This window comes from Zonotrichia albicollis, chromosome 31, assembly GCF_047830755.1.
Source record: "Zonotrichia albicollis isolate bZonAlb1 chromosome 31, bZonAlb1.hap1, whole genome shotgun sequence".
Classification (NCBI taxonomy): Eukaryota; Metazoa; Chordata; class Aves; order Passeriformes; family Passerellidae; genus Zonotrichia; species Zonotrichia albicollis.
This window is the reverse complement of record NC_133849.1, coordinates 5726319-5739188: the sequence shown is the minus strand read 5'-3', so window position 1 is coordinate 5739188 and position 12870 is coordinate 5726319. Positions and strand designations below refer to the sequence as shown.

Sequence of the window (12870 nt, the reverse complement as noted above, 5' to 3'; positions counted from 1 at the left end):
ATCCCACCCAAAAAATCCATTTAAAATCCATTTAAAACCCAAAAAAATCCATAAAAAACCGCCCAAAATTCCCAGAATTTCACCCAAAATGCCCCAAAATTCCCCGAATTTTCCCCCAAAATTCCCAATTTCCCCAAAACCCCCGGATTTCCCCCAGACCTGGCACCAGGACGCTGCTGAACCCCGATCCATGTCCAGCCCCCAAATCCCACCTGAAACCCCCAAAAACTCCATTAAAAAACCCAAAAATCCACACAAAACCACCCAAAATTCCCAGAATTTCACCCAAATTTTCCCAAATTTCCCAATTTTCCCAAAATCCCGGGATTTCACCCCAAACCCGGCACCAGGACGCTGCTGAACCCCATCCCCCAAATCCCACCTGAATCCCCCCAAAAATCCATTTCAAACCCCCAAAAATCCATTAAAAAACACCCAAAATTCCCCAAATTTTTCTCCAAAATTCCCAAAATTTTCCCCAAAATTCCCAAATTTTTCCCAAATTTCCCAAAACCCCCGGATTTCCCCCCAAACCTGGCACGAGCAGGCTGGTGAATCCCATCCCATACCTGACCCCAAATCCCACCCAAAAATCCATTAAAAATCCATTTAAAAACCCCAAAAATCCATAAAAAAACACCCAAAAATCCCAGAATTTTTCCCCAAAATTCCCAAATTTTTCCCCAAAATTCCAAAATTTCCCAAAATCCCGGGATTTCACCCAATCCCCACCTGGCACCAGCACACTGGTAAATCCTGACCCATGTCCAGTCCCCAAATCCCACCTGAAACCCCAAAAAAATCCATAAAAAATCCATTTTAAAACCCCCCAAAAATCCATAAATAATCACCAAAAATGCCCCAAAATTCCCCGAAATTTTCCCCAAAATCCCCAAATTTTTCCCAAAATTCCCAAATTTCCCAAATCCCGGGATTTGGCCCCAAACCTGGCACCAGGATGCTGCTGAACCCCGATCCATGTCCAGCCCCCAAATCCCACCTGAACCCTCAAAAAATCCATTCAAAACCCCCAAAAATCCATAAAAAACCACCAAAAATGCCCCAAAAATTCCCAAATTTTTCCCAAAATTCCAAATATTCCCAAAATCCCCGAATTTCACCCCAAATCCCACCTGGCACCAGGATGCTGGTGAATCCCAATCTGTGTCCGGCCCCCAAATCCCACCTGAATCCCCCAAAAATTCATTTAAAACCCCCAAAAATCCATTAAAAACCACCCAAAAATCCCAGAATTTTTCCCCAAAATTCCCAAACTTTTCCCCAAAATTCCCAATTTCCCAAAATCCCGGGATTTCCCCCCAAACCTGGCACGAGGATGCTGCTGAACCCCAATCCATGTCCAGCCCCCAAATCCCACCTGAAACCCTCAAAACATCCATTAAAAATCCACTAAAAATCCCCAAAAATCCATAAAAAAACACCAAAAATGCCCCAAACTTCCCAGAATTTTTCCCCAAATTCCCAAATTCCCAAAATCCCGGGATTTCCCCCCAGACCTGGCACGAGGACGCTGCTGAACCCCATCCCCTGCCTGACCCCAAATCACACCCAAAAAATCCACAAAAAATCCATTAAAAACCCCAAAAATCCATAAAAAACCACGCAAAATTCCCAGAATTTCACCCCAAATGCCCCAAAAATCCCAGAATTTTTCTCCAAAATCCCCAAATTTTTCCCAAAATTCCCAAATTTCACCCCAAACCCCACCTGGCACCAGCACACTGGTAAATCCTGACCTGTGCCCAGCCCCCAAATCCCACCTGAAACCCCCAAAAAATCCATTAAAAAAACCCCAAAAATCAAAAAAAATCCTCCAAAAATGCCCCAAAAATCCCAGAATTTTTCCCAAAATTCCAAATTTCCCAAAATCCCTGGATTTTGCCCCAAACCCCACCTGGCACCAGGACGCTGCTGAACCTCATCCCATACCTGACCCCAAATCCCACCCAAAAATCCAATAAAAATCCATTTAAAAACCCCAAAAATCCATTAAAAACGCCCAAAAATCCCAGAATTTTTCCCCAAATTTTCCCAAAATTCCCAAATTTCACCCCAAAGCCGGCACCAGGACGCTGCTGAACCCCATCCCCCAAGTCCCACCTGAATCCCCCAAAAAATCCATTTAAAAATCCCCAAAAAATCCATTTAAAACCCCCAAAAATCCATTAAAAAACGCCCAAAATTCCCCAAATTTTTCTCCAAAATTCCCAAACTTTTCCCAAAATTCCCAATTTTCCCAAAACCCCGGATTTGGCCCCAAACCTGGCACCAGGACGCTGCTGAACCCCGATCCGTGTCCGGCCCCCAGCACGTCCTGGAAGGGGCAGAACCGCAGCCCCCGCGCCGGGGTTGGGGTTCGGTGCTGCAGGAACGGAGCCACGGCCGAGGGGGGATCCAGTTTGGGGTAAATCTGGGCAGAAATGGGAAAATTGGGGTGAAAAATGGGGATTTTGGGGAAAAAATGGGGATTTTGGGAAAAAACCCGGGGGTTTTAGGTGGAAAAATGGGGATTTTAGGTGGAAAAATGGGGATTTTTTGGAGGAAAAATGGGGATTTTTTGGAGGAAAAATTGGATTTTTTGCAGGGGAAAATTGGAATAGTTTGGAGGGAAAATGGGAGTTTGGGATTAAAAATGGGGATTTTAGGAAAAAAAAAGAGTTTTGGGATTGAAAATGGGGATTTTGGGAAAAAACCCAGGGGTTTTAGGAGGAAAAATGGGGATTTTTTGGGAGAGAAAATTGGGATTTTTTGCGGGGGAAAATTGGAATACTTTGGAGTGAAAATGGGGATTTTGGGGAAAAAATTCAAATTTGGAAGAAAATGGGTTTTGGGGGGAAAATGGGAATTTAGGGTGGGAAAAATGAGGATTTTGGGAGGAAAAATGGGGATGTATTGGAGGAAAAATGGGGATTTTTTGGGAGAGAAAATTGGAAAAACGGGAATTTTGGTGAAATAAAACTCCAAATTTTGGGCAAAAAATTTTCAAATTTTGGGGAAAAGAAATTCAAATTTTGGGATTTGGGGAGGAAAAATGGGGATTTTAGGTGGAAAAATGGGGATTTTTTTGAGGAAAAATTGGATTTTTTGCGGGGGAAAATTGGAAAAATGGGAATTTTGGTGAAATAAAACTCCAAATTTTGGGTAAAAAAATTTCAAATTTTAGGGAAAAAATTCAAATTTTGGGATATGGGGGTGGAAAATGGGAATTTGGGGTGGAAAATGGAGATTTGGGGGTTTGGGGTTATTTTGGGGGTTTGGGGTTCGGTGCTGCAGGAACGGAGCCAAAGGGGGGGACCCCGAGTCCAGTTTGGGGTAAATCTGGGCAGAAATGGGAAAATTAGGAAAAAAAAGGGAATTTTGGAGGGAAAAATGGGGATTCTGGGAAAAAACCCGGGGGTTTTAGGAGGAAAAATGGGGATTTTAGGTGGGAAAATGGAGATTTTTTGGAAGAAAAATTGAGATTTTTTGGGAGAGAAAATTGGAAAAATGGGAATTTTGGTGAAATAAAAATCCAAATTTTGGGGAAAAAATTCAAATTTTGGGAAACAAAGGGATTTGGGGAGGAAAAATGGGGATTTTGGGGTGGAAAATGGGGATTTGGGGTTTGGGGTTATTTTGGGGGTTGGGGTTCGGAGCTGCAGGAACGGAGCCAAAGGGGGGGACCCCGAATCCAGCCTGGGGTAAATCTGGGCAGAAATGGGAAAATTGGGGTGAAAAATGGGGATTTGGGGAAAAAAAATTGGGGATTTTAGGAAAAAAACCGGGGTTTTAGGAGGAAAAATGGAGATTTTAGGTGGGAAAATGGGGATTTGGGAAGGGAAAAATTGAATTTTTTGGAGGGAAAATGGGGATTTTTTAGAGGGGAAATTGGAATATTTTGGAGTGAAAATGGGGATTTTGGGGTGGAAAAATGGGGATTTTTGGGAGAGAAAATTGGAAAAATGGGAATTTTGTTGAAATAAAACTCCAAATTTTGGGCAAAAAATTTCAAATTTTGGGGAAAAAATTCAAATTTTGGGATTTGGGGTGGAAAAATGGGAATTTGGGGTGGAAAATGGAGATTTGGGGTTTGGGGATATTTTGGGGGTTTGGGGTTCGGTGCTGCAGGAACGGAGCCACAGGGGAGGGTGGATCCAGTTTGGGGTAAATCTGGGCAGAAATGGGAAAATTGGGGTGAAAAATGGGGATTTGGGGGAAAAAAGGGGATTTGGGGAAAAAACCCGGGGGTTTTAGGTGGAAAAATGGAGATTTTAGGTGGAAAAATGGGGATTTATTGGAGGAAAAATTGAATTTTTTGGAGGGAAAATGAGAATTTTGGGAGGGGCAAAAATTGGGATTTGAGGTAAAAAGAAGATTTGGGGTGAAAAAAGGGGATTTGGGGAAAAATGGGGATTTTAGGTGGAAAAATGGGGATTTTTTGGAGGAAAAATTGGTATTTTATTAGGGAAAAAAATGGGGATTTTTGAGAAATAAAAATTCAAATTTTGGGAAAAAACCCGGGGGTTTGGGAGGAAAAATGGGGATTTTTTGGGGAAATTGGAATATTTTGGAGGGCAAATGGGAATTTTTGGGGAAAAAATGGGATTTTGGGGAAATAAAAATTCAAATTTTGGGAAAGAATGGGATTTGAGGGGGAAAATGGGGATTTTAGGTGGAAAAATGGGGATTTAGGGGTGGAAAATGGAGATTTGGGGTTGTTTGGGGGTTTGGGGTTCGGAGCTGCAGGAACGGAGCCAAAGGGGGGACCCTGAGTCCAGCCTGGGGTAAATCTGGGCAGAAATGGGAAAATTGGGGGAAAAAAAGGGAATTTTGGGGGAAAAATGGGGATTCTGGGAAAAAACCCGGGGTTTTAGGAGGAAAAATGGGGATTTTGGGGTGGGAAAAATGGGGATTTTTTGGGAGAGAAAATTGGAAAAATGGGAATTTTGGTGAAATAAAACTCCAAATTTTGGGGAAAAAATTCAAATTTTGGGAAACAAAGGGATTTGGGGAGGAAAAATCGGACTTTGGGGTGAACAATGGGGATTTTGTGAAAAAACCCGGGGGTTTTAGGGGTAAAAATGGGGATTTTAGGTGGAAAAATGGGGATTTTTTGGGGGGGAAAATTGGAATTTTTTGGAGGGAAAATGAGAATTTTGGGAGGGGCAAAAATTGGGATTTGAGGTAAAAAGAAGATTTGGGGTGAAAAAAGGGGATTTGGGGAAAAATTGGGATTTTTGAGAAATAAAAATTCCAATTTTTGGACAAAAAACTGGGGATTTTGGGGTGGAAAATGGAGATTTGGGGTTATTTTGGGGTTTTGGGGTTCGGTGCTGCAGGAACGGAGCCACAGGGGGGGACCCCGAGTCCAGCCTGGGGTAAATCTGGGGGGAAATGGGAAAATTGGGGTGAAAAATGGGGATTTGGGGGAAAAATGGGGATTTTAGGGAAAAAAATTGGGGATTTTGGGAAAAAACCCGGGGGTTTTAGGAGGAAAAATGGGGATTTTAGGTGGAAAAATGGAGATTTTTTAGGGAAAAAAATGGGGATTTTTGAGAAATAAAAATTCAAATTTTGGGAAAAAACCCGGGGAGGTTTTAGGAGGAAGAATGGGGATTTTAGGTGGGAAAATGGGGATTTGGGAAGGGAAAAATTGAATTTTTTGGAGGGAAAATGGGGATTTTTTAGAGGGGAAATTGGAATATTTTGGAGTGAAAATGGGGATTTTGGGGAAAAAATTCAAATTTTGGAAGAAAATGGGTTTTGGGGAAAAAATGGGAATTTAGGGTGGGAAAAATGGGGATTTAAGGTGGAAAATGGGGATTTTTTGGGAGAGAAAATTGGAAAAACGGGAATTTTGGTGAAATAAAAATCCAAATTTTGGGCAAAAAAATTTCAAATTTTGGGGAAAAAATTCAAATTTGGGGAAACAAAGGGATTTGGGGAAAAATGGGGATTTTAGGAGGAAAAATGGGGATTTTTTGGAGGGGAAATGAGGATTTTTGGGGAAGAAATTGGAATATTTTGGAGGGAAAATGGGATTTTGGGGAAATAAAAATTCAAATTTTGGGAAAGAATGGGATTTGAGGGGGAAAATGGGGATTTAGGGTGGGAAAAATGGGGATTTTGGGGTGGAAAATGGAGATTTGGGGTTTGGGGTTGTTTGGGGTTTGGGGTTCGGAGCTGCAGGAACGGAGCCAAAGGGGGGACCCCGAGTCCAGTTTGGGGTAAATCTGGAGAAAAATGGGAAAATTGGGGTGAAAAATGGGATTTTGTGGTGAAAATGGGGATTCTGGGGAAAAACCCGGGGGTTTTAGGGGTAAAAATGGGGATTTTAGGTGGGAAAATGGGGATTTTCAGAGGAAAAATTGAGATTTTTTTAGGGAAAAAATGGGGATTTTTGAGAAATAAAAATTGAAATTTTGGGAAAAAACCCGGGGGTTTTAGGAGGAAAAATGGGGATTTTTTGGAGGAAAAATAGGGATTTTTTGGAGGAAAAATTGGATTTTTTTGGGGGGAAATTGGAATAGTTTGGAGGGAAAATGGGGATTTTGGGGGAAAAAATCAAATTTTGGAAGAAAATGGGTTTTGGGGGGAAAATGGGAATTTAGGGTGGGAAAAATGGGGATTTTTTGGAAGAAAAATTGAGATTTTTTGGGAGAGAAAATTGGAAAAATGGGAATTTTGGTGAAATAAAAATCCAAATTTTGGGCAAAAAAATTCAAATTTTGGGGAAAAAATTCAATTTTGGGATTTGGGGTGGAAAAATGGGGATTTTGGGAAAAAAATGGGGATTTTGGGGAAAAAAATTGGGGATTTTAGGAAAAAACCTGGGGGTTTTAGGGGTAAAAATGGGGATTTTAGGTGGAAAAAATTGGAATAGTTTGGAGGAAAAATGGGGATTTTTTAGGGAAAAAAATGGGGATTTTTGAGAAATAAAAATTCAAATTTTGGGAAAAAACCCGGGGGGTTTAGGAGGAAAAATGGGGATTTTAGGTGGGAAAATGGGGATTTTTTGGAAGAAAAACTGGGAACTTTTTTGGGGGAAATTGGAATATTTTGGAGTCAAAATGGGGATTTTGGGGAAAAAATTCAAATTTTGGAAGAAAATGGGTTTTGGGGGGAAAATGGGGATTTAGGGTGGGAAAAAATGGGGATTTTGGGGTGGAAAATGGAGATTTGGGGTTTGGGGTTCGGTGCTGCAGGAACGGAGCCACGGCCGAGGGGGGATCCAGTTTGGGGTAAATCTGGGCAGAAATGGGAAAATTGGGGTGAAAAATGGGGATTTTGGGAAAAAATGGGGATTTGGGGAAAAAAATTGGGGATTTTAGGAAAAAACCGGGAGTTTTAGGAGGAAAAATGGGGATTTTAGGTGGGAAAATGGGGATTTTTTGGAGGAAAAATTGGATTTTTTGGGGGGAAATTGGAATAGTTTGGAGGGAAAATTGGGATTTTGGGGAAATAAAAATTCAAATTTTGGGAAAGAATGGGATTTGAGGGGGAAAATGGGGATTTTAGGTGGAAAAATGGGAATTTGGGAGGGAAAATGGGATTTGGGGGTTTGGGGTTCGGTGCTGCAGGAACGGAGCCAAAGGGGGGGATTCATCCAGCCTGGGGTAAATCTGGGGAAAAATGGGAAAATTGGGGTGAAAAATGGGGATTTTGGAGGGAAAATGGGGATTTTGGGAAAAAAAATGGGATTTTAGGAAAAAACCCGGGGGTTTTAGGAGGAAAAATGGGGATTTTAGGTGGGAAAATGGGGGTTTTTTGGAGGAAAAATGGGGATTTTTTGGAAGAAAAATTGGATTTTTTTGGGAGAGAAAATTGGAAAAATGGGAATTTTGGTGAAATAAAATTCCAAATTTTGGGGAAAAAATTCAAATTTTGGGAAACAAAGGGATTTGGGGAGCAAAAATTGAGATTTTGGGGTGGAAAATGGGATTTGGGGTTTGGGGTTATTTTGGGGTTTGGGGTTCGGTGCTGCAGGAACGGAGCCAAAGGGGGGGACCCCGAGTCCAGCCTGGGGTAAATCTGGGCACAAAAACAGAGATTTTGGGAAAAATAAAGAATTTTGGGGGAAAAAATGGGGATTTGGGGAAAAAACCCGGGGGTTTTAGGAGGAAAAATGGGGATTTATGGGGGGTAAAACCGAGGATTTTTTGGGGAAAAAGGGGAATTTTGGTGGGTAAAAGAGGGGATTTTTTGGGATTAAGAAAGGGGATTTTAGGAGGAAAAATGGGGATTTTTTGGGGGGGAAATTGGAATTTTTGGGGGGTAAAAAGGAGGATTTTTGGGGAAAGAAGGGGGATTTTTTTGGGGGGTAAAAAAAGGAATTTTTTGGGGAAAAAGGGGGATTTTTGGGGGAAAAAGGGGGATTTTTTGGGGATAAAAAAGGGGATTTTTGGGGCATAAAAAAGGGGATTTTTTGGGGGGTAAAAAGGGATTTTTGGGGGGTAAAAAAGGGGGAGTTTTTGGGGGTAAAAAAGGGGATTTTAGGAGGAAAAATGGGGATTTTTTTGGGGGGGAAAAAGGGGATTTTGTTGGGGGGGAAGGGGATTTTTAGTGGGGAAAAAAAGGGGATTTGGGGGGCAAAAAAGGGGATTTGGGGGGGAAAAGGGGATTTTTAGTGGGGAAAAAAAGGTGATTTTTTGGGGGTAGAAAAGGCAATTTTTTTGGGAAAAAAAGGATTTATTTTTGGGGAAAAAGGGGGATTTTGGGGCAAAAAAGGTGATTTTTTTAGGGTAAAAAAAGGGGATTTTAGGAGGAAAAAAGGTGAATTTTTGGGGGCAAAAAAGGGGGATTTTTTGGGGGGTAAAAAAGAGGATTTTTGGAGGTAAAAAAGGGGATTTTTTGGGGGTAAAAAGGTGATTTTTTGGGGTGAAAGAGTGGATTTTTTGGGGTAAAAAGGAAGATTTTTTGGGGGGAAAAATGGTGAATTTTTGGGGATAAAAAAGGGGATTTTTAGGGCAAAAAAAGGGGACTTTTTTGGGGAAAAAGGGGAATTTTGGTGGGGTAAAAGAGGGGATTTTTTGGGGAAAAAGGGGAATTTTGGTGGGGTAAAAGAGGGGATTTTTTGGGAAAAAAGGGGATTTTTTGGGAGTATAAAAAGGAATTTTTTGGGGAAAAGGGGATTTTTTGGGGCAAAAAAGGTGAATTTTTGGGGGGGTAAAAAAGAGGATTTTTAGGGCAAAAAAGGGGATTTTTGGGGAAAAAGGGAATTTTGGGGGTAAAAGGGGGGAGTTTTTGGGGGTAAAAAAGGGGTATTTTTGGGGGGTAAAAAAGGATGGTTTTGGGGTAAAAAGGGGATTTTAGGAGGAAAAAAGGGGATTTTTTTGGGGAAAAAGGTGAATTTTTTGGGGGGTAAAAAAGAGGATTTTTGGAGGTAAAAAAGGGGATTTTTTGGGGTGGAAGAGTGGATTTTTTGGGGTAAAAGGAAGATTTTTTGGGGGGAAAAATGGTGAATTTTTGGAGAAAAAGGGGATTTTTGGGGTAAAAAAGGGGGATTTTTTGGGGGCAAAAAGGGGATTTTAGGAGGAAAAATGGGGATTTTTCGGGGGGTAAAAAAGGGGATTTTTGGGGGGTAAAAAGGGATTTTTGGGGGGTAAAAAGAGGATTTTTGGGGGGTAAAAAGAGGATTTTTGGGGGGTAAAAGGGGATTTTTTGGGGGGTAAAAAGGGATTTTGGGTGGTAAAAAAGAGGATTTTTGGGGGGTAAAAAGAGGATTTTTGGGGGGTAAAAGGGGATTTTTGGGGCATAAAAAGGGGATTTTTTTGGGGTAAAAGGGATTTTTGGGGGGTAAAAAGAGGATTTTTGGGGGTAAAAGGGGATTTTTTTGGGGGAAAGAGGGGATTTTTGGGGGGTAAAAGGAGATTTTTTTGGGGAAAAAGGTGAATTATTTGGGGAAGAAAGGGGATTTTATAGGGGGAAAAAAGGGGATTTTTGGGGGGGAAAGGGGGATTTTTAGTGGGGAAAAAGGTGATTTTTTGGGGTGAAAGAGGGGATTTTGGTGGGGTAAAAAAGGGGATTTTTGGGGGTAAAAAAGGGGGAGTTTTCGGGGGTAAAAAAGGGGATTTTAGGAGGAAAAATGGGGATTTTTTGGGGGGGAAAAAGGGGATTTTGTTGGGGGGGAAGGGGATTTTTAGTGGGGAACAAAAGGTGATTTTTTGGGGGTAGAAAAGGCAATTTTTTTGGGAAAAAAAGGATTTATTTTTGGGGAAAAAGGGGGATTTTGGGGGGTAAAAGGGGGGATTTTTTGGGGAAAAAGGGGAATTTTGGTGGGTAAAAGAGGGGATTTTTGGGGGATAAAAAGGTGATTTCTTTTGGGTGAAAAAGGGGATTTTTAGGGCAAAAAAAGGCGACTTTTTTGGGGAAAAATGGGAATTTTGGGGGGTAAAAGAGAGGAATTTCTGTGGAAAAAGGGAACTTTTTGGGAGGAAAAAAGGAGTGAAAATGGGATTTTTAATGGGTAAAATGGGGATTTCTGGGGGTAAAAAAGGATTTATTTGGGGTAAAAAGGTGATTTTTTGGCAAAAAAAGGGATTTTTTGGGTTAAAAAAAGATTTTTTGGGGGAAAAGGGGGATTTTTGGGAGGATAAGAGGGGATTTTTTGGTGTGAAAGAGGGGATTTTTTAGGGGAAAAAAGGGGATTTTAGGAGAAAAAATGGGGATTTTTTTGGGGGGTAAAAGGAGGACTTTTTTGGGGGAAAAAGGGGGATTTTTGGGGCAAAAAAGGGGATTTTGGGGGGAAAAAGGGGATTTTTTTGGGGGGAAAGGGGATTTTTAGTGGGGAAAAAAGGTGAATTTTTTGGGGAAAAGAGGGGATTTTTGGGGGAAAAGAGGGGATTTTTTGGGGGTAAAAAAAGGGAATTTTTCAGGGGAAAAAAGGGATTTTTGGGGCAAAAAGGGGATTTTTGGGGAAAAAGGGGAATTTTGGGGGGTAAAAGAGGGGAGTTTTTGGGGGTAAAAAAGGGGTATTTTTGGGGTTAAAAAAGGATTTTTTTGGGGTAAAAAACGGGATTTTAGGATGAAAATAGGGATTTTTTGGGGGAGAAATTGGAATTTTTGGGGGGTAAAAAGGAGGATTGTTTTTGGGAAAAAAAGGTGAATTATTTGGGGAAAAAAGGAGATTTTGGGGGGAGAAAAAAGGGGATTTTGCGGGGGGGAAAGGGGGATTGTTAGTGGGGAAAGACGGTGAATTTTTGGGGAAAAGAGGGGATTTTTTGGGGGTAAAAAAAGGTGAATTTTTTTGGGAAAAAAAGGAATTTTTGGGGAAAAAAAAAGGGGATTTTTGGGGAAAAAGGGGAATTTTGGGGGGTAAAAGGGGGAGTTTTTGGGGGTAAAAAAGGGGATTTTTTTGGGAAAAGAGGGGATTTTTTTGGGGGTAAAAAGGGGGAGTTTTTTGAGGAAAAGAGGGAATTTTGGGGGGGAAAATGGGGGATTTTAGGACGAAAAAGGGGATTTTTCAGGGGGAAAAAAGGTGAATTTTTCGGGGGAAAAAGGGATTTTTGGGGCAAAAAAAGGGGACTTTTTTGGGGAAAAAGGGGAATTTTGGTGGGGGTAAAAGGGGGGAGTTTTTGGGGGGTAAAAAAGGGGATTTTTGGGGTAAACAAGGGGATTTTAGGAGGAAAAATGGGATTTTTGGGGGGTAAAAAGGAGGATTTTTTGGGGAAAAAGCGGAATTTTGGTGGGGTAAAAGAGGGGATTTTTTGGGGTTAAAAAAGGGGATTTTAGGAGGAAAAATGGGGATTTTTGGGAGGGAAATTGGAATTTTTAGGGGTAAAAAGGAGGATTTTTTGGGGAAAGAAGGGGGATTTTTTTGGGGTAAAAAAAGGAATTTTTTGGGGTAAAAAAAGGAATTTTTGGGGGAAAAAGGGGGATTTTTGGGGGGATATGAGGGGATTTTGGGGGGTAAAAAAAGGGGAGTTTAGGAGGAAAAAAGGGGATTTTTTTGGGGAAAAAAGGTGAATTTTTTGGGGGGTAAAAAAGAGGATTTTTGGGGAAAAAAGGTGATTTTTTGGGGTGGAAGAGTGGATTTTCTGGGGTAAAAAGGAAGATTTTTTTGGGGGGAAAAATGGTGAATTTTTGGAGAAAAAAGGGGATTTTTGGGGTAAACAAGGGGATTTTAGGAGGAAAAATGGGGATTTTTGGGGGGTTAAACCGAGGATTTTTTGGGGAAAAAGGGGAATTTTGGTGGGGTAAAAAAGGGGATTTTTGGGGGGTAAAAAGGGGATTTTTGGGGGGTAAAAAGGTGATTTTTTTTGGGTGAAAAAGGGGATTTTTAGGGCAAAAAAAGGGGACTTTTTTGGGGTAAAATGGGAATTTTGGGGGGTAAAAGAGAGGAATTTCTGTGGAAAAAGGGAACTTTTTGGGAGAAAAAAGGAGTGAAAATGGGGATTTTTAATGGGTAAAATGGGGATTTCTGGGGGTAAAAAAAGGGGATTTCTGGGGGTAAAAAAGAATTTATTTTGGGGGAAAAAGGGATTTTTTTTGGCAAAAAAGGGGATTTTTTGGGGTAAAAAAAGGATTTTTTTGGGGAAAAGGGGGATTTTTGGGGGTAAAAAAGGGGATTTTTTTGGGAAAAAGAGGGGATTTTGGGGGTAAAAAAGGGGATTTTAGGAGAAAAAATGGGGATTTTTTGGGGGGGAAATTGGAATTTTTGGGGGGTAAAAAGGAGGATTTTTTGGGGAAAGAAGGGGGATTTTTTTGGGGTAAAAAAAGGAATTTTTTGGGGTAAAAAAAGGAATTTTTTGGGGAAAAAGGGGGATTTTTGGGGGGATATGAGGGGATTTTGGTGGGGTAAAAAAGGGGATTTTAGAAGAAAAAAGGGGATTTTTTTGGGGAAAAAAGGTGAATTTTTTGAGGGGTAAAAAA

The 12870-nt window shown here is 41.0% G+C and overlaps 1 protein-coding gene across 1 annotated transcript in view; it reads right to left on the bottom strand.

The window, feature by feature from the left end:
• Window positions 1-12870, bottom strand: part of WDR46 (WD repeat domain 46) — a 47817-nt gene that overhangs the window by 13641 nt on the left and 21306 nt on the right. Inside the window, 2 exon segments of the mRNA XM_074529812.1 lie at window positions 2284-2400; window positions 3306-3339. Coding sequence (XP_074385913.1) covers window positions 2284-2400; window positions 3306-3339 — 151 coding nt within the window.